Genomic DNA, 26,939 nt, shown 5'->3' with positions numbered 1-26,939 from the left:
ACATCTTTTGCACATTGGATTACTGATGTGTCAATGGCCGGGGGCTTCGTAAGTGCTGTTTCAAGAGTAATTTGAAAAGGGGGTGCTATGATTTGTCATTGAGACGCGCGTCAAATTGTTTCCCGTTCAGACACGTCCGTCCGTCTTCCCGCATCCAGTGTGCGCGCTTTGATTCTGCGCTCTCGGGATCAGTGTCTAGTATTACAGATGCAGCGGGATGCATATATGTGCATTCATATTTTTTACGACCTATTTTCCTGCCTCCGTCTCTTCTCAGATGATACCGACTGTCATTTGTTCTGTTAAGGTGGTCGATCACAATGCATTCTTCCATGCGCAAACGACTCTATAGCTTGCCACATCAGTTTGGATACAAGGGTGCAATGACTCGAGACGGCGAAGACAGCGACAAGGACACTCGGAGGAAAAGTGTCAAGATGAAGCATTTTCCCTCCACGGGGAGCTCTAAAGGTGTCAGCGAGGCCAAGAGCGGAGACGCGGAGACCGATGTGGGGAGACCCTTCAGAACCAACGTGAACGGGGACTGCCGGAGGTTCAGGGGCAGCCTCTCTTCCATCACCAGTCGACATGCTTCAGACGCGGATCTGGCGGAGCAGAGGCGGCTCATCGGGGATGCGAGCCCCGAGGATGAAGGTCCCTTGGAGCACACCGGACCTGGGGAGAGCCAGGGCGCGCAGGGCGGTCGCGGCGACGGGGCACAGCAAGCGCCGTCTGAAGAACAGTCGACTTTCGTAAAGTTGGAGGGTATCGATCAGATCCTGCCGGACGATGAGAGGTTGTACCAGGCGGGCTTTATGCACAGGCAGTTTGGAGCGATGCTTCAACCGGGAGTCAACAAGTTCTCGCTTCGAATGTTCGGGAGCGAGAAGGCAGTGGAGCGCGAGCAAGAACGGGTCAAATCGGCAGGCTTTTGGATCATTCACCCATACAGTGACTTCAGGTAATCCACTGTCAAATTATTGTCTGTGCAAATGTTCCCACTGCCATCAGGCCCCTAGCAAGGAGCTCTCCAAAATGAAAGTGATTTTGTGGTTTGCTCACACGTCTGAGCAGATTAAATACATCTCCCATTAATGTATTTCATAATAGTTTTGTTTCCTAAAACGTCTTTCTGTGTCCTTGAGCTTGCTGAGGATATTAAAATCAGGCCCATGCTGCTGCCTTCACTTGGTCATATTCACCGCTTTCTGTTGGAATGACATTGATACCATCCACATTGCCAGAACACAAAATGCAAGGGCAAACGGTGTCACCAACGCCACCTGTCTCCGTGCCTATGAGTTTTTGTGATTGTTTTGGCGCTCCTTGTGTGAAACTTTCACTGCACCAATCACAGAAGTGAGCTGTCCCTAATCTCTCACTTTATCTGCATTGAAATAAGTCACACAATCATATTTAGATTTGTGTTGTTCTGATGCAACGCTGCTGTTTTCACTCAAACAGAGTTGTCCGTTCTGCTCAGGCCGGGAAATAGGGTGATCAAAATGGGTTAACATGATGACAGGCATTATTGGGAGCAAACATCAGAGAGGATTACGACAACACAATTTATTTAATGGCACTCTGGTCGGTGTGGCTGAACGGTCTTAGTTGGAGGGGGCAGTATACTAACAGTAAGGTAGCTGAAATGGACCACATGGCCTTCGCACAGTCATGATGGCGTGTAAGCCGAGCAGTTGTGCGCTCCTAATGAGATATTGCCACATTGTTTTGGATATCAGTTGAAATGAAAGACGTAAGTCAGGGTTGTGCTAATGCAAAGTTGGATTTTGGCTAATCCGGATAGATTCGAAAACAGAGTTTTCGTTTCAAAAGGTGGATTTTGAATCAACAGCTTCATCAGAAATGAAAATTCTGCCGTCATTTAATCACCCTCATGTTGTTCCAAACCTGTATGACTTCTTCACAGAAGAAGATATTTTTAACAACTGCTTTTGTTCATACAATGAAAGTCAATGGGGTCCAAACAAAACCATTTTTTGATTTGTTTGGACCCCATTGACTTTGTATGGACAAAAAACAATCTTCCTTTCTGTTCCATATAAGACATACATTTGTATAAAGTCATACGGGTTTGGAACAACATGAGCGTGAGTAAATTTTATTTCAAATTTTATTTCTTTAATGCTAAAACACATCACAATGCAATGCGTAATTAAGAATATGAGTAAAACAAACACCTGTGAAAAATCAATACAGAAAATTCCTGATTAACACAGTACATTGGGATCTATTTTTATGGATTTTTCCTAGAGTGTTTCTCTTTAACTTAAGTGGCATTTGTACTTGCAAAACCATCCAAAATGCATGTCATTGACTGAAAACTCTTGAAAATATAGTTGTTTTTTTGCAGCTATGCCATAAGAACAATTGTTCTATTCTTAAAAGACCCACTCTTCTCTTAGTGTGAAGAAATTTTGAATAATCTGAAGAACCTTTTGTGCAATGGTGAGGTTCCATGGATGTCAGAGGCTCTTCATGAAACCATCAATGCCATTAAAAAAACGTTATTTTTAAGAGAAATGTTATTTCAGCGAGACCTGTTGTGTACCCAAAAAACACAGCAGCAAGAGGTAACGTCCTTAGTCATTTGGCATTTTCAGGTGTCATCTTCACATTTGCCCTTGTCTCCTTCCTCTTGCACTTGCTACATCCCTCTCTCCTCGTGCTCTCTGACCTTCCTCCCCTCAGCACTGTTTGGGAAGGGGACGGGCGATGCAAGGAGTTCCATTTGCTGATTGCATCACCTGGTTGATGCAGAAAATGAGAAGAGAGTGTCAGAATGTTGCGGGAGGCTGTTGAGAGGGGGTGGAAGGTTAGCGTCAGTGTTCAAGGGTTTCTGGAATAAGGGAAGCAAAGAGACGTGCTTTTTTAATGAATCACCACAGAGCAGCTCTGTTCTGCAGTGCATTTGCAAAGCGTAGGATATATAATTTTCTGCTGAACAATATGGTGCATCACATCATTTCTCCATTAGCTTCATTGGAGAATGAAAGCACTGCTCTCTCACACAAGAGATAAAAAAAAATCCTCCGTCACCACTCATCTTAAGAGAACTAACAGAGCAAACACTTCTTTTTTTAATTATGCGCTAAATATATTACTGCAGTAGATGTGGATATCTGTGTAATACAATTTTTTTCTGATCTTTGTGCAATTGTCAGGTTTTATATTTATATTATCGTATCTCTTGCCTTTAATTGGCTAAGAAATTAAATGCAATGGACAATATCCAATAACTTGTATTCTATTATATTTTTGAAATGAAAATTCTCCCTCTGTACTCACCCTCAAGTTATTCCAAACCTGTATGAATTTCTTTCTTCTGCTGAACACAAAAGATATTTTGAAGGATATGGGTAACCAAACAGTTGCTGGACCTCATTGCCTTCCATCCAAAAAAAAATACTATGAAAGTCAACTGTTTGGATACCAACATTCTTCAAAATGTCTTCCTCTTTTAGACCAATAGCCATATAATGTTAACATTTATTATGAAAACTTATTTGATTTGTTCATGATAGCATTGTGACATTTGGGAGTTTGTGAATTATAAGTTTGATCATTTTAATGATCAAAATGGTCATTAAGGTCCTTAACTCAGTCTGCTACCAATCACATCACTCTCTATAGGGCATTGCTGATTGGTTCCTGCTGTATCAGTAGCCAATGAGCTTTCTGCTCAACTTTCAAATACAATCGCTCGGCAAGATTGCCCAGCAACATTGCTCAGAAAGTTGCCCTTTAGTCAGCATTTGCTGTAGCAGTTGCAGTGTGTTTTCAGAAACCCTCCACCTCCCCAGCTCCACCTGTATAGATCTGCTACTGGTAATACGCTATATTGCACAGCAGCAACAGCCTGTCTTACTTGCTCACAGCAGTGTGTTGTGTATGTATTTACAGTAGCAAGTCCTGTACTTGCTCTGCAGCGGCAGCAATAACAGCAGCGGCAGCGTAAAATATCTATTCCGCCAAGACCAAACATTATCAACATTGTCATATCCATTACCATGCCAATACACTCAAGAGAGTTGCCATGACAGAACTAAAGTGAGTGTGTTGTAGGTCTGGGTTGAGTTCACTTTCACAAGGCCAAAAGTGGCCATAGTTGAAGAAACACCCTTTAGGCTGTCTGTATTCATTTTACTCTTTTGCATGACGGCTGCATGACAGCCACCCAAGTGAATCATGGCTTGCATAAACCTATTATTATGTACCCAACACATTAGCTTTCTGCAGGGAACTCCAGCGGCCAGAGCGACTGGTTGAGCTCTGGTGCAGAGCGTTCGGGATGATGGCTAGATCTGGTGAGTAGAGTTGACACAGATTCCACAGAGAGATCATCACAATTGGAGGGATGGGGATTGGGAAAGACAATTAGGACTCATAATATGCTAAGCAGCAACAGATAGAGAGAAGGAGAATGGAGAGTGTATTTTTGGCAGATTGTAACAGAAAGCTGATTATTGCAAAGGCTTTTGTTTGGATGAAATGTGTTCCCACTGCTGTCATTTAACAGTGACTCTCATCTGTTAGTTGATTTTTAGCCTAAATAGGGTTGTTAAAGATCCATACGACTTCAAAATGAAGGGGAATCAAAGCTTAATGTCACACAAACAATGAAACAATGCTAGACCTTTTCGCAGAACTATCTCCACTTTTCCAAGCTGGTATTTTACCCATTTTAGAGTATAGGCCCACATTTCTCGCAAATGACATTGAAGACTGCCTCTTGTGTTTTCTGGTTGTTTATAGTGGATGTTATATCACTTGTTCACACATGGGAATTGTGAAGAGAATAATGTCTATAATGTGGTTACAGCGATACTAAAGTTGGATATTCACAATACAGTAACAGTGTGGGTTGACAACAGCATATTAATGTTGCATATAGGCAGTGCAAAGGCTAATACACACATGATGGAAGCTTACAGGATATAATATAATCCTGAGATTAAGTGGACCAAGAAAATACTGTGATGTGATGTGATGTGATATGAAATGAAGAGATTACCAACTAATTGGTAGGCCCAGGCAGAATCTGTTTGTTGTTGTTGTTTTTCCTTCCAATTTCCGTGCTTATTTTGTGGAAAAAAATGTGGTTTTAACATGGAGAAATATATAATTTATTAAAGTATTTAATTAACAAACGCACAAGCTCTGGGGACTGTGTAGAATTCTGTGAAGTGGTCTTGATATTGAATATTGAAAACTATAAATATAGCATTTTATAGGAATTATTATAATGTAGTTTTGTATTCATATTTTTGTTTCAACTACATTTTTATTAATTTTAAATAAGTGTTATGTCCTCCTTTGTTTTGTGTTCAAGGACTCTTATGTTAAAGTGTATTATCTTTTCCTATTGTTTTGCTGTTTCACTTCCTGTGTTTAGTTTCTGTTCGCTTTTGTTTGCATTGCTGCCTTGTTTATCTTCATGGTTACTCTTGTTTATTTTCATAGTGATTGATTATTCTCACCTGTTCCTAGTTAGCCTCTTGTTATCCTGTGTATATATACCCCTGTGTTTCAGAAGTCTGTTGTCAGTCGAAGTCGGCATCCGAAATCGCATACTTCCCCACAATATAGTTGGCGAAAAACAATATGTGGCAAAAGAAGTATGTTTGAATTCACATTATTCATAAAAGAGTAGGCAAAAAGTAACCGGATGGCCTTCTTCTTCCGACGAGATTCTGAAGTTTGCCTACGATGGACACTTTACTATCCCATGAGGCCACTGGAGAGGATTTATGAATAACAGTGAAGTGACGCAACAGATGCTGGTAGGTCACATGATAATGACAACATGGCGAATGTAGTGAGTCCAGATTACATAAACACATTCATACTATATAGAACATACTTTTTTTTAGCGGTCGTGAATTTCTTGTTCAGAATAAGTTACTACTCCAGAGAGTATGTGATTTTGGACGCAGCCGTAGTCTTTACCTCCCTGTTGGAAAGCTGTTGCGTTTGTCGTCTTCTAACTTGTCTGAATTAGTTTTTCTTGTTTGGACATTTGCCTGGTTTGGATGATCTTCGTTGTGTCCTCGCCGCACTTCTTCCTTCCACATCCGTAACATTCATTTATTTGATTTGATATAAATGTATGTTTTGTTAAATAATTTAATCACTACATTTATATAGTTTTAAAACTTGGTACGGAATTGGTACATCACATTTAGTTCTTGCATGTGTATGGTATACAGTTCAGCACATGTTGCTGTATTACTTCTTCTTTTTGCCTACTGACTGCTTTGACCACTGGAGCATCTGTCCAAGGCTAAATGTCAATGGCAAATCCTTTATAATCTGAAAACTGTCTGAGAATAATCTGGCAGATTTAGTGACACTTCCTATAGATGGTTTGTTCTTGTTTAATCTCTACCAAAGCTCATTTCAAGCAATGTAAAATGCAACGCAGAAGTGCAGAAGTAGTATTTTTCCATTTGATTAAACCCAGATTTGATAGATTACACTTAAATGTAGGTATTTAACATAGATGTGATTATAGTATTATCTTGCCAGAGGAGCAGCATATAATATTAGCTTATTTTTTTTCTTTCAGATACTTCATCTATTCTATTCTAAGTGCTGCTGATTTATTTAAAAACTCCTTGAAATAGATTTACAGGCAAAGCACAGTTTTTGTTGCTGTGAGGATGCATTTAAAACAGTAAGTTTGAGTGGCATATATCATAAGGCTTTTATTTTTACATTTTTGTAGGTTATGCTAGGTAATAAGCTGCTAGTTGCTTTTTTTACAATCAACTTGGATGTTTAAGTAATTTCAACTGAAGTGACATTATACTGACTTAAAAAAATTTAGTTGAATCTTGTTTAACTTATAAAAAAAGTTAACTTATTAACTTATTTTGAGTTAAAGCAATATAAAAACATGTTCTCATAACTTATTGATCATATAATTTGGGAGAATTTAATTGGACAAATCTGTAATAAAATACAGATACAGATACTAATAAAAGTATTTTCTAAGAATGTTTTGCTAATGTTATGAAAACGTTATGTCTGAATGTTCCCTGAACGTTCAAAACGTTCAGTTTTTAAATGTAAAAAAAAAATATTTTTTTTTATAATTTTGCAAAAATTATGGGAACATTACTTTTGAATGTTCTCTTAATGCTCTGAAACAAGTAGTAACATTAAAAAAATGTTAGACGAACTAAAATGTTCCCTGAACGATGTATAAATAACATGTTTGTGCTAACGTTATTAGAGACCACATAACATTGAACAAACATTCTATTAACATTACTGGGTGAACATTTTTATCATAACTTTGAGAGAATTTTTTTTTATTTTATATACTTTTACCATATGGATTACTGGACTAAAATCTACCAAAACCCCAATTATTTTTTGTTTTAACAGACACATAACTATCCGTGAAACAAAACGTAGCTTTTTTTATGCGTTTATGGTTATTTACACTAATGTGATTGCTGATAAGTAACCTTCGGTCATGATCTATACTGTATGAAATCATGGTTAATCTGCTTTTCGCAAGCAATTTGTCACTGAAGAAAACATTGTGACCTATTTATACACAAATATAAGGGCCAAGTCTAAAATCGAACCGAATGTTTTTTGTCTTGTCTGTGGTGTCAAACAACACCTAATCCCACTGGACAACTCTGAAATGCTGAGAGCCTTGTTCTCTCATTGCAATCTATACCGAGCTGGACGGTTTACCAACCCTCTGTGTGATCGATTCCTGCTTAATTACAACTCCGCAGCAAAGGACTGGAATTTATTAACCAACTATATAGCTCTCTACCACGCTATAAATGAAGAAGGCTAATCAACGACTTAAGTTTGTGGTGTATATCAAATGATGTAAAAGAATATTAGCACAGGGGGAAAGAGGCAGGGAAATGCTGTAAAATAGCATGAAATATTAGAAGCAACCCAAAAAAAGACTAATTTTGGCATGTAAAGGCCAATGGGGTAATTATTCAGCGTTCAGCAATTATGGTGGCTTATTTTTGTGTAAATGTTTCACCGAGCAGATCTTTTATTGATGAAATGGCGGTCTTGCCAGAGGAGGTCTCCTGGATGTCTTCCAGCCACTTTCATTTACATACGTATGACACATCCAATTACCAAACAGGGAACTCATCCATAAATGAGAAGTAATAGCCCAACCAGACAGCCAGCCATTTCCAGCGTCAGTCAGTCATGAGCGTGTGCTCATGAAGCGTTCTCAAGGAATCCTGAGTATGGTTTTTAGATTAGTGTTTGTGATTGCTAACATCATAATGCTTATTTTGAGGAAATGATGGCAGGCGATTAGATCTATGCATTTGGCAGATGCATTTACCCAAAGCCACTAACAGTGCTTTCAAGGCATGCATCTCATCAATTATTCCCTGGCGCATCAGTTAAACTACAGAGCTACATGCTTTCCAGTTCTGTCTGAGCTTGCTAGTTGGTCTTAAGTGTTTCTGAGCATGTCTGTCTGTATGTTAAAGAGAATTCAACAAGTATTTACCGGTAATAAAAAAAGGCATTTAATTAGGGGTTCAAGCACTTAGCCAAAACGTTCGAAGTGGGAGGAGCCACTTTTACTAAAATGGCTGTAACTCGTGAACAGAATGAAATATTTTCACCAAACTCGGTGCACCTATGTAAGAGCTCATTCTGTGGTCGAGTTGAAGAGGACGTGGCGACTGGCCAATTGGTGGTGCTATAACAGGAAAAAACATGAAAATGGCTATTCACCGCTAGTCTGATTGACTTGAAAACTGGCACGAGCTTCCATAATTGTATATGCGTACATTGGCGTATCTCAAAAAACATGTCAGCCATCGGCCAATGAATTACTGTTTTTAATCTATATACTGATTTAAATCTATATATTTCCTATGGTAAATTTCCTGTTTAGGCTGTAAATGGCCATTTCCATCTATGATTGAGATGGTTACAGGCTTGCTAAATTAAACATAATATCTTTTTACGCATGTGCTTTAAGTACTCAATCCGCTTGAACCCCGACAATTGCTGCTCGCAGCTATATTTGTAATTTATAATCTTTAATTGCCTAATCGGTAATGGCTCCAAAGGTAATTTTAGACTCTTCTGTTCCTAAGTCATTAAATAAACACTTTGTCTTTTATGTCCTCTAGGTTCTACTGGGACCTGATCATGCTCCTCTTGATGGTGGGCAACTTGATCATCATCCCCGTAGGCATCACCTTCTTTAAAGATGAACACACCCCCGCCTGGATAGTCTTTAACGTGGTCTCTGACACATTTTTCCTGGTTGACTTGGTGCTGAACTTCCGCACCGGGATCGTCAAGGAAGACAGCACGGAAATCATCCTGGACCCTCAGCAGATCAAGGTGAAGTACCTTCGGAGCTGGTTCGCTGTGGATTTCATCTCTTCCATCCCTGTGGATTACATCTTCCTCATTGTGGAGACACGAATCGACTCTGACTTCTACAAGACGGCACGAGCGTTGAGGATTGTGCGTTTCACTAAAATACTCAGTCTGCTTCGGCTACTGAGATTGTCCAGACTCATTAGATACATCCACCAATGGGAGGAGGTAAGATGCACCTGTGTAGACTTTTAGATTGTAGCATATCTATTGCAAATAAACACCTTTTCTCGTGGCTTGTAAATGTTGAAAAGAAAATGAACTGTGATATTAACCTTGTTTGATATTCCCATACTAATAATGGAGCTAGCTGTGGTTTCTTTTGGTGGTCCTGAAGCAATATTTCTGTCAAATGAATATACTCATTCCCTAAACACAACTGTAACCATAACGTAAACCATTAAAGGAATTTTTTTTTGACTTGGAATGAAAATTCTGCCATCATTTACTCACCCTCATGTTGTTCTAAAGTCATGAAGAAAGGGGATTTGGGTTGTTGAGCTCTAAAATGACAAATTATAAATAGAAATGCCAAAAATACTGTTTTATACACTACTGTTCAAAAGTTTTGGGTCAGTGGGAATTTTTTTTTTTCTTACAAGAAATGAATAATTCAGCATAAACTACATCATAAATTAAATTGTTCAAGTGACAGTAAAGACATTAATAATGTTACAAAATTTATATTTAAATAAATGCTGTTCTTTTGAACTTTCTATTTTTCAAAGAATTCTGTATCAAGGTTTCCTCAAAAATATTAAGCAGCACAACTGTTTTCCAGGGATGCGCACATCGGTAGCGGATAATATGTTAATTTTTAATGTTATCGGCCTGATAAGAAAATTTGGCCGATATATTAAATCCGATAATTAATGGATTATTTCCTTAAAGTCCAACTGAAATCAAAATTGACTCTATTTACCTTGTTAGCGCATATTACTAGTCTTGTGGTGAAAAATGAATCCGTGCAAGTTAATACACAGAAAAAAATTGTTTGCCGTCGTAATCTTTAATCAAAGTCTGAAAAGTTACTTCCGGTCTGGAATGGCGTTCCTTCTCTGATGATGTAGGTTTGACGGCTTGGGTTGAGAAATGCTTAACCACTCCCCTCAAACCGTTAGTCTGTTATGAGCAGAGATGGAGAGGAGGAGCGCTAGAATAAAACCCTGCCCTCTGTTCAATATTCCTTTTCACTGGGAAATACGTCACAACACTGGAGAAAAGTCGTTTGCAACTTCCGGTTCACGCGGACTTCAAGATGAAAGCTGATTTAGATTTATCAGCCAGTGTATCGGTTATCAGCTTTCAAATATAAAGATTTATCGATATCGACCCAAATTTTCATATCAGTGCATCCCTACTGTTTTCAACTTTGATAATAATATTAGAATGATTTCTGAAGTGATCAATTGGTGACAATGAAGACTGGAGGAATGATGCTGAAACTTTACCATCACAGGAATAAATTACATTTTAAAGTAGATTCATTTTAAATTGTAATAATATTTCACAATATTACTGTTTTTACTGTATTTTGGTCAAATACATGCAGCCGTGGTGAAGATAGGAGACTATGTGACACCTTTAGGTTTGGAACGACATGTAAATGATGGCAGAAATTAAGTTTTGGATGGACTCTTCTTTTAACTAAATGATTGGTAACAGATAACATTGTTGTTCAAGCCTCTAAAGACCATTTCACACTGTACCAACATATGCCGACCAATGTGAACAATCACCAGATTACAGTCCCTTCTCAGGCAATCCACGACCCGACAATGTTCAACTGGCGAAAACAGGAGTAACACACTTATCCGACAAAACCCAACAAATGATCTGTTTCTGTTGGTCGGCGTCTGTCTGTGCCATGTGAATTGGCCTTAATAGTGACCTAATAAAATGGCTAATGGAAATGTTGTTCTAGGACCAACCAGTGTTGATCCAGGAACACACCCTGCTTGTTAAAGTCACGGCCAGCAATAATGGACAGAAAGTCACATTAACTTCACACTCGTATCTGAAACTCAGGGGTTGTTTTGCCATCACGTGGATTTCATTTTAGCTCTGCCAAAAAATAGCTGCTTCTAAATCAAGCTGCAATTAGCCACAATTGCGTGTTACTCAACCTAACCATTGTTTGTCCATGGCAAAGTTAAAAGCGTGCACCATGACCCTTTAATTGCTTCGATCGCTCAACCCTATCAGACCTCAACCTTGCGAGTTAATGGAAATCTATTGGATTTCGCACTTTAATTACTGCTATTTGGGAACACCGCCTTTTTGTCCACTGGGGGGTGGTGCATTGCTGCCGTTATGGATTGTGGGTAACATCAGCCTCTTATTTGCCCTCCCACTGATCTCCTAGGAACTATTAGTGACATTAGCGGAAAAGATACAGTACCTTATGTAATACTCCACAAGCCAAGCGTTTTGCTGCTAAAAACCAGCTTAAGGACAATGTGGCCTAGAACTGAGTGAGGATTAAGTCTTAATTGTGACCCAATACGGTATATTCTAGTTCTGCCATCATGTTCGCACATCTCTGACCTCTTTTTCCTTTAGATTTTTCACATGACCTATGACCTGGCTAGTGCCATGGTGCGCATTGTGAATCTCATTGGAATGATGCTGTTGCTGTGCCACTGGGACGGATGCTTGCAGTTCCTCGTGCCCATGCTGCAGGATTTCCCTTCAGACTGCTGGGTGGCCAAAAACAAAATGGTGGTAAGTGCGAAGGGCCGATCCATGTTTGTTTCTCCTTCATTTTCCACGTGCAGAATTTCATTCATTCCGATATCCACATTCTGAAAAAATTACCTGTATGGAATATTTTGAATTATGGAAGGCTGTTTCTGCCTCAGAGTAAAAACATAAAAGGGTAATTGTGAGAAGAAGTTTACACTGAGAAATACAAAGTTCTGCCACAAAACTCTAAATGGCTCAGGCTTATAGGTCCTTGACTCAATCTTGTTACAATCACATCATTCTCTATAGGGCACAGCTGATTGGTTCATGCTGTATCAGTAGCCAATGAGCTCTCTGCTCAATTTTCCAATACTTAGTCAGCATTTGCTGTAGCAGTTGCAGAGCACTTTCAGAAACCCTCTACCTCCCCAGCTCCACCTGTATAGATCTGCTACAGGTAATTCATGTACGTTATAATTTACAGCAGCAGCAGCATGTCTTACTTGCTCACAGCAGTGTGTATGTATTGGCAGTAGAAAGTTGCAATTACGAGAAGAAAAGTCACAATTGCAAGATAAGTTGTCAGATTGTGAAATATAGAGTCACAATGGGTAGGTACTGTATAAAGTCACATTTAAAAGAAAGTGTCGCAATTTTGAAATATAAAGTAAGATTGTGAGATTTGTGTCACAAAGTATAAGAAACAGAGTTGCAATTGTTTTATGCAGAGTCAAAATTAGCAAAATAAAATGCCACATTATGTGAAATAAAGTGGCATTTATAAGATAAAAAGTCAGGTTTAGATAAAGCCACGTTGCGGAATATAAAATCACAATTACAAGAAACAAAGTTGGAATCAAATGAAATGGAGTCGTAAATTAAAATAAATTGTTGCAATTTTTCATGATATAAAGCCACATTGTGAAATATGAAGGTGAAATTTCGAGAAGCAAAGTCAGAATGATGAGAAATAATGTTGCTATTATGGGAAATTATGTTGCAATTACATGAAATAGTCACAAGTATGAAAAATAAAGATGCAATTACGAAAAAAAAGAAATTGTTAGAAATATAAAGCCACATTTTGAAAGATATAAAGTAATTATGACAAACAAGATCAAAATTAGATCAAAGATCAAAGATCAAAGATCAAAATTACAACACTGTAAAAAGTGATCAGTTGACTTAAAAAAGTGAGGAAACCCGTTGCCTTAATTAAGTAAATAAACTTCATGCGTAATTGAAAAAATTAAGTTATGTGAACTTGAAAGGTCGTAATTACTTTTTCATATTTTTCCTCTGGGGCAGACTGGAACTGGCTTGCATATTGAACTAATATTTATAAATTAATGTTTTTGACTGAAATAAGGCCAGCTGCATCATTTCCTGGACTTGCATGATAAGTATTTGTCCCAAAAATGCCAGGCCTGAAAAAACGAATACTGTCCACGACTGTGCTTCATTTGCATTTGTAAAACATTACCTTCTGCTTTCCTCCATCTTCTGATATCAAGAAAGCGTGTGCAGCGTTCGCAATGACCCCTCTGCTAAAGGACGTGATATTTCCCTCACTCCCTTTCTCTCTGGCCTTTACTCCGGCTCCTTCTGAGTCCTGTCAGAAATATATAGAAACAGTCTCTTTTTTTCCAGTCTAACACTCCCTTGCGCTCTTTCTCTCACATTCTGTCATCCTCAATCTTATTTTCTCTCCTCTCCCTCTCATTGGTTAGTACCTTTGTCCCTTCACGACACGTTTTGTCCCTCTTTCACCGTCTCTCCTATTTCTTTTGCTTTCAATCACAATTGATGTCTTTCATGCTTATAATTATATTCATGCTTTAATTTGGGTTCTTTTTTCTCTTTATCTCTTTCCCGCTCTCTCTCTCTCTCTCTCTGTCCATCGCTCCCTTTCTCTCTTTCCTCACAGAATGACACATGGGGTCAGCAGTACTCTTATGCCCTGTTTAAGGCCATGAGCCACATGCTGTGTATCGGGTATGGCATGTACCCTCCCGTGGGCATGACGGATGTGTGGCTGACCATCCTCAGCATGATCGTGGGCGCAACCTGCTATGCCATGTTTGTGGGCCACGCCACCGCCCTCATTCAGTCACTGGACTCCTCACGCAGGCAGTACCAGGAGAAGGTTAGTAAAAAAAAAGGAGGTGATAAAATCCGTTGCTCTGAGATAAAGTGTGCTGCATTGCGATGTAAAATTATTATCTTTTTTATCACAGAATAATGTAATGTAGGGGAGCTTTGGGAAACTGCAACACTACATTTCTTTGCTCATAAATATGCTAATGATGACACATGCTCTGTAAAGTTTGTGAAAAAATGTGAGAAATTATACTTTTTTGATGCCCTTGAAACCCAGTTCTTATCGATTTTATTCGTTCGTCAAATGTTTCTAAAGCTATTGCTGCCATTAGCATTTTATCAAGTTGGGACCATTGTAACAGTATTTATAATTATAGTTTCTTAGTTGTGAATTAAATTAAAAATAAATTAAATTTTAAATCTTAAATATTAGCTTAAACGCATCTTGAATAGTTAAAAATAGAATAAAATGTAATAATATTATATTTTATTAATTAAATAGTATATCAATAGATATTATCCAATTATATAAAAATATGCTATATGCTTATTATTTATATAATTTGCATATGTATATGTTCATATATTTAAATATAAAGTAAAAGTAATATAATATTAATAACATCATATATGGAGTATAGGATATGGGATCAGTGATATTTTTAAATGTTTTTTTTTAAGGCTGCATTTAGTTGATCAGAAATAACTGTGTTCATTAATTTGTGTATCGTCAGTAGATCACGCGCAGAACTTTCCATTCTCATAGGTGTTTTGTGGAATTGCGCTCTAACGCTAAATTGCCCTGTTTAGTAAATCTTGCCTTTAGTCTAAAACTACAATAACATCATGCTTCTGCACTTACTCATGATTTCTCTCAACATGGGGACAGGAAAGCTGTCAGTCAATAAATGGAAAGTAACTTGCGTTACTTATTTGAAAAAGTAACTCGGATATTTTGTTGTAAATTTAAAAGTAATCCATTACTTTGCCTACTTGAAAAAAGTAATCAGATTACTTACTCGCATTACTCTGTTGATGGTGCATTTATTTTTTGGACATATAACTATTTCCTATACCAAATTAAATAATGTTGGTTAGTAGTTCATGAGTTATGAAGGAACATGTTGCAACTGTCTCCTGTACTGGATAATATATATACTAATGGAAAACTCCCAAAAATGCAATTTTAATTGGTAAGCCAGCAATTAAGGCAGAGATCATTTTAATGAGGGTGGCCAGCTGCCGTTTCCCACTTTGTTGAGCATTGTAAAGGTTTCCCAGCAGACTAAATGTCCCCACTCCGAGATCCGAGAATGCCTTTGAAGTCCCGTTTGAAAAACACGGGTCGAAAATGAGTGGAGAGAAAAATGGAAAACGACAAGGGTTCCTGAGTTTTGAGCGGCGAGTCGTGGAGGCTTCTGACCTCTGCGGTGATCAATCCGCGGTTTTATCGTGTCTGTAAGTGTGCTGGAGTGGTAATTGAACTGTTGTCATTTTCTATGAGAAGAAAATACAAGTGCTTTGACCTCTGCTGCGTTAAAAGATTCAAGTCAATTCAGCCCGACTGCAGTTGTCGTGGCAACTTGCATTGTTGATACAGGAGCCTGTATTGATGTGCGGTTCCCTTCTGGAAAGGATACGGCTCTTTCTTGTGTTTTGTTTTCTTGAAAACCCAACACATGAAGGCCAACGGTTTTGATTATGGTTTCACAGTACATAATTTAGAGTTCCTCTCCACATCTGTTTGAAAGGGTTTTGAAGCTCCGCATAAACACGACCAGAAGTGAGAGACCGGGAGAGAGAGAAAGATTAGGTTAGGGAGAGTTCAACAGGGATAAAAATGACTGAAGTTGTCAATTTGTCCAGTGAACTTCGCTGGCGATTTCATTACCTGCTGTATTTGGGCTTCAACACTCCGATTGAATATCTCTCCTCAGTGTCAATGCGATTACCAGCATCCATTTCCAGAAAAAGGACAAATTCCAATGACACACTTTTTTTTTTTTTTCTCTCTCCCCGAACACCATGAGTCATGCTTGCCTTACGCTGGGACTTCTGCGAGCGGCTTCACACCCTCGCCGGTCTCCACAGTTGAAACCTAACTGTATTGCGTGACATTATTTCCTGTTGTTTGAACTCATCCTGCTGGCTTTGTCCCCTGCCCTTGAATATGATAATAGAAGAGCCACTCGGAGAGACCAAGTGTGCCTCCGCCAGTGAGATGTTCACAGCTGACATGGCAGGAACATTAGCATGTGGTGAAGGGCACATTGGAACCTGCTACCGTCGACAGCCGAGACAGGAGTTCATGGAAGCGGGAGAGAGAAAGCAAAATGGCTAGTGACAGAACAAAGTTTATTAGAAAGGACAGCAGAGGCAGAGAGCCATGCGGCGTAACGTCGCCGAGCCGCAGTGTTGCAGACGCTCTCTGCCAGTTTCGGAGACACAAATGAAATGACAAAGAGACAGAACAAGGGGATCGTGGGTAAAATAAACCCTATCAATACTGTACGTCCTTTCCTTGAAGTCAAAGAGACAGGCATGGAGAGAGAGACAAATAGAAAGACAATGATAAATGGGGAGATGGCCGCTGATGTGAAAACACTGCCTGGCTTTGCAAATGGAGCCTGGGAAGACTGGCGTAAATATGGAGCTGGACTGTTACACTGACCAAGCTATTGTTTTGCAAGACATTTGGTCAATATTTATTTATCAGTAACTGTGTAGTTAGAGACAACACTTCAGGGTCTAAGGAGGGTTTAAAGGCTGTTTACACCAAACCATAAAATCATACATGACAAGACTTTAGTACAAAATATTGGGCTGTGATCCTTTAAAGAAGGAAATGACAGTACCATAGTAAAGTGATGGTATCAGATGGCAATATCATAGTACCTTGACATTACCATACACGTACTACTATAGTGCATATGCAAAGGATTGTGATGTTACAAAAAGATTGTTTATTTTTTTGCTAAGTGATAATGAACAAGCCTTTTTATATTCAGAAAGTAGGTTTGTTTTTTTGTTTCGTTTTGCTTTGTTTTTCTGTTTTTTGCTTTGCTTTGCTTTTTGTTTTGTTTTGCTGTGTGTTTTGTTTTGCTTTCTTTTTGTTTTGCTTTTTGTTTGTTTTTGTTTTGCTTTGCTTTTGTGTTTGTTTTTTGTTTTGTTTTGCTGTGTGTTTTGTTTTGCTTTCTTTTTGTTTTGCTGTGTGTTTTGTTTTGCTTTCTTTTTGTTTTGCTTTTTGTTTGTGTTTTGTTTTTTGTTTTGTTTTGCTGTGTGTTTTGTTTTGCATGCCAAACAAAGGTCCCATATAAATTAGATTGCTAGAAAATAAATAGTAAATGACTGCTAATAGAATTTCTTTGATTTGGAAGATTCAAATAAGGTCCTATTGGATAAACTGACATTTCTCTGTTTCATCTTTTTATTTATTTATTCATTTATTTTTATTTTAAATATTTTTTTAGTCTTTACGTGTTGATGTTATTTGGTTTCATATTTGATCCCACTATTGTCCTTAAAGAATGGTTCCAAATGATCTCATTAGCTTTCACATTCCTTTTTTTGACTGTTGCTAAACATGTAAATAATTGTGTAATATTCAATAAATATAGTGTATGTGTCATTTGTGCAGTACAAACAGGTGGAGCAATACATGTCCTTCCACAAACTTCCTGCAGACATGCGGCAGAGGATTCATGATTACTATGAACATCGCTATCAGGGCAAGATGTTTGACGAGGAGAGCATTCTGGGAGAACTAAATGAGCCACTCAGAGAGGTTAGTAGTAAAATACAAGACACTTAGCGTATACTTTTATTCCATTTCTTGTATTCTAGTATTGAACAGTCCTATCCACCTATTTTGCTATACTCTATTTTTTTGTTTACAGGAAATCATCAGTTTTAACTGTCGAAAGCTTGTGGCCACCATGCCGTTGTTTGCCAACGCAGATCCCAACTTTGTGACCTCCATGCTAACAAAGCTACGTTTCGAGGTGTTCCAGCCAGGAGATTACATTATCAAAGAGGGGACCGTCGGAAAGAAGATGTATTTCATCCAACACGGTGTACTAACTGTCCTGACGAAGGGCAGCAAAGAGACAAAGATCTCGGACGGGTCTTACTTCGGAGGTAAGTGAACACTGATATCAGCAAGATGTTTTTGATCTGATTGGATGGTTTGATGCAACCTTTACATGTTTATTAATATTTATATGATGATGGCTTTGAAATGTCGCTTGGTATGGATTCTCTTAGAAACTAATGTTGATGCAGTGGCATTTAAGTTGCAGCAAATAAGTTTGTGTTTTTATTAGAGAGGTTTTATTTGCTTAATGTTCAGGCTGGTACCACTGTGTTCTTCAGTGTTATCGGCTGGTTCTCCAAGGGAACCAAATCAGTGAATGGCCATGCTTTTGGAGCCTGGGGAAATTCCTCACCCAGCATAAGTTAACCATTCATGAAATTAATTTTCCTCACAAGATTGAGGAAGGAGGGGAAGATAACAGTTTGAGTTGAGCTTTGTCAACAGAGAGGGTTCGCAGCAGTTTTTCTCATTACAATTACCATTGTATGAATCCACATAGATGTGCATGTTTTCTTGTCTTGTACATTTTCTGTTTTTAATTTTTGCATTTGTGAATGTATCATTTATGTTGTCCAATGTCCATTATAAAATGCCTTTCACAATTGCAAAAATGACAAACTATTTATTCACATTAAAGTTTACCTTGTATGCAAATGGTGAGTCTAACAAACAAATCAACATTCTCTATTTTCTGAGGAAAAATGAGGGTGATGCAAATATTTAGAAATAAATTATACGCCACCTGGTCTCCGTATGCAGGCTAGCCTCTTTCTTTCCTGGCGTTCTGTGCCATTAAAAACTCTATTACTGTCTCCTGTGTGATTCTGGGATCACAACTAAGTAGTTTGTGCTATCAGTGAGCTGCAGATTTAGTCAAGAAAAAAAATGTCATCATATTTTCGAAAAAAAAACCTTCCCTTCTGCCCGGGCTCGTTTGAGGTCATTACATGTTCAACAAGCCGCTCATAATCTCTTTTCCCATAAACCCTGTGTGAAAGTGCAAAAAGGAAGAGGAGTTTGGATTGTGGCCTAGTACCAAGCTCACCTAGTCCCCATATGTCATCTGTTCTTTCTCTTGTCTATCGGATTTAGTTAAGAATGCAATACTGCAAACACACTCCAAAGTATATACAGTAAAATACCTACTGTTTTATTATTTCAAGAAAATTCAAGAAATTTTTTTATGTGAAATAGCACGCATAACTATAAATATATACAGTACCATTCAAAAGTTTGAGGTCAGTTTGATTTTTTTTTTTTAAATAAATTAATATTATTATTCAGCAAGGATGCATTAAATTGATCATAAGTTACAGTAAAAGCATTTAGAATGTTACTGTTAATGTTAATGTCAAGTATTTCAAATACTGTTCTTTTGAATGTTCTATTCATCAGAGAATACTGAAAAAATGTATCATAGTTTACAAAATATTTTAACTGTATTTAATATGAAATGAAATGTTTCTTAAGCAGAAAAGCAGCCTATTAGAATGATATCTGAAGGATCATGTGACACTGAAGACTGGAGTAATGATGCTGAAAATTCAGCTTTGCATCACAGGAATAAATTACATTTTTAAATTATATTAAAAAAAAATATTGTAATAATATTTCACAATATTACTGTTTTTACTGTATTTTGATCAAATAAATGCAGGCTTGTTGAGCATATATTTTTGCATTTCTAATCGAATTTTTCCACGTTTGTGTAAAAGTATCTTAAGTCAAATCGAAAAGGAAATCACAGCAAATATCATATGGTACTATATGATTCCCATATTCGTATTTCATAATTTATATAGTAAAAGGAAAGCGGTCAAAAAAACACGGTATTATCGTGGTAACATGTTGTCTTTGTATTTTTATGTCATTCATTCTTTAATTCTGCTTTTCCATCTTTCCCCGAGCCTCATGCCCCCTCTCAGGATGTGTGTTAGTGAATGTGTGTGTTCTGATGGAATGGCTCTTTGGCAGCGTGTTCTTTATGACTCTGGCCATGACGACTAGACAGAGAGAAAGAGAGTGAAAAAGAGAGTGAAATTAATCTCTACAGCCTGTTCTACCCCTCTGTCTTACCCAAACAACACCACCTCATATTTCAAGTTTTTGAATGACCAACAGCCAAAATGAACCTGAGCACATGCTACATTGTCCATTCAGCAACCTGCTTTCAGATAATATATTTTGAATTAGGTTTATTTTGTTATACCATTGGCAAATTGCCAATGCCTGCTTTAAGCATTAACCTAACTGTTAGATTTAAGCTTAAAACAAGAAAAAAAAACGTGATCTAATTCATGCAGTTTAGTGGCTAAGTCCAAAATGGCTAACGGTGCTTAGCGTTTTTAACTGTACAGAAAACCACGCACATTCACTTTTTTAGGTTTTAAAAATGCTATGATCTATAGTCAGTGAACTTTTGGGAAAGCAGTAAAACTGTATTTCTTGGGTTTGAAGGTGAGATACTGACTGGGAACACTCAATTACCACATTAGTGTTGACAGTCCCCTGTGTCTTCTCCTCAAACCCCTGCTTGTCTGTCGCTTAGAAATTTCCTCTGCATTTCAAATACAGCTTTTACTCTGTGATCTGACTGGACAGATGATGGCTGAGTACAACTTTAAGCTGTCAAAATTGTATTTTAATGTTCTGGGTGCAGATTAAAAAAAGACCATTTAAAAAAAACAGGCTCAAAGTATATAAAGTCTGAGTCACAGCAAGTATATTTAATTCATGGTTCCCACCATTGTGGATTTATGCACATATTAATAGTGCTGGAGTGCTCTAAACATAGGCTGAAGACATTTATGTTTAATGGTCAGTTAGGGGCTGGATACTAGGGTATACCCAATCATGCATTCATTTACTCTTCATTCATTCATTCTATTATTTACATACATAAACGCATATACTTGTGAAATTGTGCATGTTCTTTCCACATGGTTGCTCTTAGGATACATGTTCTTCCTGTGTGGTTTTCATTTGCCTCATGTTGCAAAATGTCCACAGAGATCTGTTTGCTGACTCGAGGCAGAAGAACAGCCAGCGTCAGAGCGGACACATACTGTCGTCTGTACTCGCTCTCTGTGGACCATTTCAACGAGGTGTTGGAGGAGTACCCTATGATGCGACGCGCCTTTGAGACCGTAGCCCTAGATCGCCTTGACCGCATAGGTGAGAGCTGTCAGTTCAACAGGCTTATGTTTTTCACAGCTGCTCTGAGATGTCCTTGAAGAGTGGAGAGTTTAATAAGCGGTCACATCTTGTCCCTTGCTTTTGTCAATTTTGCAGTTCGCAACCCTTTTTACTTAAATAATGTGTTGTATCATAATCTGAAACAGGATATTCAATAAGATAACCAATATCCAATGTTTAAATAGCTGTTTGGCTAATGGTTAACATTTATCGAACCACCCATATGGCTTAAGTCAGGGGTGTCCAACCCTGCTCCTGTATGGCCACTTGCCTGCAGAGGTTAGCTCTAACATACCTGCCTAGAAGTTTCTAGTGATCCTGTAGGCATGAACTATATACTTTGCCTTTTGACTAAGACCAGTAACTTTGATCCATTTTGATTTCATTTTGATTCATGTGGATTCATTTCCACGGATTAGCTCTGGAATTGCCAGCTGAAGTATCCAAGTAGAGGGTGAAGCAATCAAAGGAACAATTCCAGATTAATCGCATGAAATAAACATGTTAATTTTCCCAGCCCTACATTTTTCTTCCTTTAAAGCTTAAGTCAAACTACATTATTGAGTTTGTTATCCATGCTTTTCTGTCTTCCTTTTTGTCCTCACAGGAAAGAAAAACTCTGTCCTCCAGCACAAGGTCCAACGGGATCTTAATTCCGGAGTTCTGAACTACCAAGAAAACGAGATCATCCAGCAGATTGTGCAGCACGACAGGGATATGGCCCATTGTGCCCACCTCATGCAGACACCTCCCCCAGCTCCTCACCCAGCACAGACTCCATCTTCCCACACCCCCGTCATCTGGGCACCTCTTATTCAGGCTCCACTACAAGCTGCCGCAGCCACCACTTCCGTAGCTATTGCCCTGACTCGCCACCCCCATTTGCCCCATTCCCTCTTCCGACCCCCTGTCCCGCTGCTTGGCTCGCTGAAAGACCAGCCAGGATATGTAAAAAGGTTCCCAACTGCACTTTCGGGCGCTGCTGCATTTGGTGGCTCCTCGTCAACCAGCTCACAGTTCAGCTCTTGTATAGAGACCCCAATTCTGGACACACTCAGGGCCGAGAGATCATCTACCTCCACACCTCCACCACCGTCCTCCAGCTCTCTGCCATCCACCATCACAACAACTGTCACCACCACCACCTCCAGCATCACAGAGTCTTCCTCCTACCCTCATAGACCCCTTGTCTCCCACGGGTCCAAAGACTTCAGTGTTGCCCAGCTTCATTCTCAACCACAACTTCCTCAGGCCTCTTTCCCCAGCATTGCTGCATCACTTCGTGGTTTCTTCCAACAAGGAGCAGTTGGAGGGGAGGCTGTCCAGCTATCAGTTCCCCCTACATCCACCCTTACTCCTTTGATAGCGCACTCTGTAAGTCCCATCCTGACCCAACTGCATTCAGCTCAGCCAAATCCTCAATCAACAAAACCAAGTCAAGACTTGAATAAAGTTAAAAGGACAGCCTCCCAGTCTCCTGTAACAGAGTCCCCTATCTGCTCAAGGAGCATTCTTGAACAAGTCCAGAGTCCAACAAGTCCCATCCCATCCCAACAAGTCCCATCCCAGCACACTCAGATTGGTCTACAGCCAGATGTTCTTTCCCAGCTTTCCCAAGAACCATCCGCTCTTGCTTCCCTTGCACAATATGGGTCCGGAAATGTGTCCCCATGTAGCACACCTTCAGCTTGGAGTCCCACGTGCCAGAGCCCTACAGTGGAGAAGATGAGGATGTCCATGCACAGCAACCCTGCTAGCATCTCTGGATCCCAAAGCTCACTCCTAACCCCTCAGACACTCTTTCCACCACCACCTCAAACAAGACAGAGAGGTGGATCTCTAGTTGACCTACCTTCACAAGACTTAACCACCATTTCCATGTCCCTCCCCATCCCAGGACTACCTGAAAAGTCCAAGTTAGTTGGAAGAGGACCAGAACCACCAGACTTATCCCATCACCGAGGATCGGCTTCAGGTTACTCACCTCTACATTCACCGCCTCCGATTATGAAACCATTTTGCTCAATACCTGGTCATGTTGTCCTATCGAGACAAACTTCAAAGTTGTCTATAACTCAGACTGGGTCCTCAGGTGGGTCACCAGCCCATGGGTCTAGTGATAGGTCCACCCCTGGGACACCAAGCTTGCACCCAAAACTCCCATCGAACTTGTGAGAATGGTCTGCACCCTCCTGCAATGAGTGAGCAACATTTTTTGACATTTGTGACATTTCTCACCAGAGAAGGAGGGTGTATGTTCATCTACTTGGATTTTTTATTGGTCCAATGACTTCCCTATTTATTATGCCAAACGAAGAAATGGACTAAAAACTGACAGGAAAATTACGGTGGGACTTAAATTTGTCTTCCATGTTCTGTCAGTAATTTTTGCAATATTATTGTCTGATGATAAGACTGTATAGGGATATGCAAATTATGACTTCCAAAAAAAAAAAAGTTACTTCAAAGTAATAATTCTAAAGGATGTATGTATGTTTGTGATTGTGTGTACGTGTGAGCGTGCGATTGCTATTGTTATGTTATAATAGTGTGCTCTTTTTTAAAGAAGGGAATTATGCTGGGTCAGGGAAGCAAAGCTACATTCGTCCGTCGCACTTCATCAGTCGGGCATCATCTGTCACTGTGAAAGAACACGTCGTACAGGTCTCTCCGGGCAGGTGGCACTGGCACAGATATAACACAAACATACACACATGCACAATCAAACCTAGCCCTCAACATCCCAATTATTTAGACCTAGTAAGATCTTTCCGCTTGACCTTGACCCCATACCTCCTTGCTGACAAAGAGGTACTGCTCAGTATCTATGGCCTTTCCTTTTTGTAACAATACTGCCTTAGTGTCTGGACACCATGCAGGGAATTACACCCTCACTTCCACAACAGAACCGAGAACATTAAGAATGTTTTGCAATCATTTTGTATGCGCTTTGTATGTGAATTTGTGCAGTACTTAAGCAATAAAACTGTATGCTTGGTTTTTGTACGTGCACAGAGGTTGAACTGTAAATTGCAGCTTTCTTCCTGTCAAACAAAACATACTGGATGACTGTCAATGGCAGTGACAACCAATATGACACAGTTATAAAAAAAGAGCCCACTGCAGTTACCAAAGCTTATGAGTTACATAAGTCATCTTAGATTTTGGTTTGTATGTTTTGACTTCCATTTGGCATCTGTTAAAATGCACATTTTGTCTATACCCCACAATTTGCATGAGGTTGCATATGTTTTCTAGTTGTGCAATTCATGTTTTGGTTAGTATGTATTATATTTCATATCTGTGAAATGTAACATTTTTGACCATTTGAGAAGCATTGCAGCAGCATACTAACATAAAAGAACTCTGCTAACACAATAGTTAGCTTAGCGGTAAAAGGAGGAATAGTATTTTTCTAAGTGTCCTTCCTTTTGAGCAAAGCTTACACAGGTTGATCATGAAAATTCCCTGCTTTGTCCCAGGTTATTATATATTGTATAATTTATATGATTTTATAATACATGTCTATGTATATATCTATTTATTGTGTATGTGTTTGTTTTGTTAATCTATATATTCATAATCTATATACTGTCACCATCAGTCTACAGATACTGTCATTATGCAACACTCGGTCCTTCCACTTAATTCTGTTCCATTCTTGCAATATGCATTTGATTATCATATCATTATTTGAATTTTCTGAGCCTGATTTTTTTCAAGTTAACATTGTTCCCTGCATTGAAGTTGGATAAAACTGCAAGGCAAAATGCAAATGAGAGTGGTATATGTGATGTTGAAAATGAATGAGTTAAATATCAAAGCATCAAAGAGCTTTTTGTTAGTATTACAGAGCACACAATGCATTACACTGTAATGTTTCTCTTTTTCAGGTCTGAGTGTGAGTGTATGCGTGTTTTACTGTGCATTTATGTTGTAGCATTTTATAATATTCTGTGCATTTATTGTTTATCATAACCAAAGTGAGGTATCATTAATGATTGTTATACAGTAGCATTTTCACCCCACCAACGTCATTACAGACAGCCTGACATTATTAAGAGGTGGTCATGTATGGATGGCCTATGAGTTCATAAAGGATGTCATTTTGGGTAAAAAATTGTAATAGTTCAAAACAGTATTTATAGTCACTGTATGGCAAAATGGTTAAGCCATATGGCATATCCACGATGAACAAGTTGTGTCATCATGCATCCGTCTACAGTGCACTTTCAATTCATCAAAAAACAAATTGTTCTTCCATCAATGTCCCTTTCCGAATTCACAAACATAGTGCAATATTTTCACGTTTTGAACAATTACAGCCTTTTTTTCCCCTCTTTTTTTGGAGTTGGAAGATTGCGAACTTGCCATATTTTGTCAGTGTTTCACTTTATCTTCATTATAATGATATTTAGTAACGATATGTAATATGACTAACTTGCTTCAGAATCAAAATGTTACAGAATATAATGTTCATCATGAATACTGAATAATCATGTATGTACGAATATTCATGAGTATAGCTATATGATATTTCATTTCAACTGGTAATTGATAAATAATTGTAAAAAAAAAAAAAATTTAAATTATATTGTTTTCTTTTGTTAAGTCTGTGTTATTATGACCTTTGTTTATCTTTCTTTCTTCCTGACCATGTACCATCTTGAGTAAAATTCCTCCCCATATTTTATTATATTTGTATCAGGGCTGTTAATGATACCACATTCATTTAATTTTCAATGATATTAAATACAACAAACAATACCTACCTTTTTTTTTTTGTAAGAGTGGCTTCCAGTTATTTTAAAGTCTGTCAAGTTCCTTGATGTTGCAAACAGGTATTTGTTATATTATTTTAATGTACTGTAGTTATCTCAAATTATTTACCTATTGACTTGTACTCATTTCAATTGAGAATACTCTCTTAACAGTCGTTTATGAATCCCATATTCATACATTTAAGCCAAGCTTTTAAAGACTGTGTGTGTGTACACCTCAGTCTCCTGGCTCTCGATGTCTCAGGCACCAATATTTTAAGGATTCATAAAAGAAGAATGACTATCTGGCCATCTGAGATTTCGGTATGGAGATTAAGGTTAGGGTAATGATTTTTCGTTATTACAGAGTATCGCTGCGTCCCAAATTACACACTGCACTTGTACACTATGTAGCCTACTAGTGCACTATGCACTCATCTGTGTAGTGTATGAATTTTACAAGGTTATTTTGTCATTCAACATATGAGCCCCTCCTCCTCCGCTAAGTTTCGACAGTTGAGTGCATAAAGTGTCCATCATTACACACTCTGTTTTTTCGTTTAATTAAGCGCATCATCTGGGTATTTAAAGTGTAGCCTACTACTTTTTTTATTTGAAATTTTCAGCATAACACTATTTATTTATATTACAAAACAGCATATAATAGTTGTAGTTTGCTATTG

General features: G+C 38.4%; 1 protein-coding gene across 1 annotated transcript; it reads left to right on the top strand.

Annotated features, from left to right (window-relative positions):
- Positions 1-233: 233 nt before the first annotated feature.
- hcn4l (hyperpolarization activated cyclic nucleotide-gated potassium channel 4l) lies at positions 234-26,059 on the top strand. The gene is made up of 8 exons (XM_079858518.1): positions 234-961; positions 9,168-9,591; positions 11,986-12,147; positions 14,036-14,254; positions 17,846-17,992; positions 18,105-18,345; positions 21,311-21,475; positions 22,104-26,059. The coding sequence occupies exons 1-8, from the start codon at positions 321-323 to the stop codon at positions 23,669-23,671; spliced, it is 3,567 nt and encodes a 1,188-aa protein (XP_079714644.1). The 5' UTR covers positions 234-320; the 3' UTR covers positions 23,672-26,059.
- Positions 26,060-26,939: the final 880 nt, after the last annotated feature.

This window comes from Squalius cephalus (assembly GCF_949319135.1).
Source record: "Squalius cephalus genome assembly, chromosome: 23".
In the NCBI taxonomy this organism is placed as follows: Eukaryota; Metazoa; Chordata; class Actinopteri; order Cypriniformes; family Leuciscidae; genus Squalius; species Squalius cephalus.
Note: the sequence above shows the minus strand (reverse complement) of the source record. Positions and strands in the feature narration are given on the sequence as shown.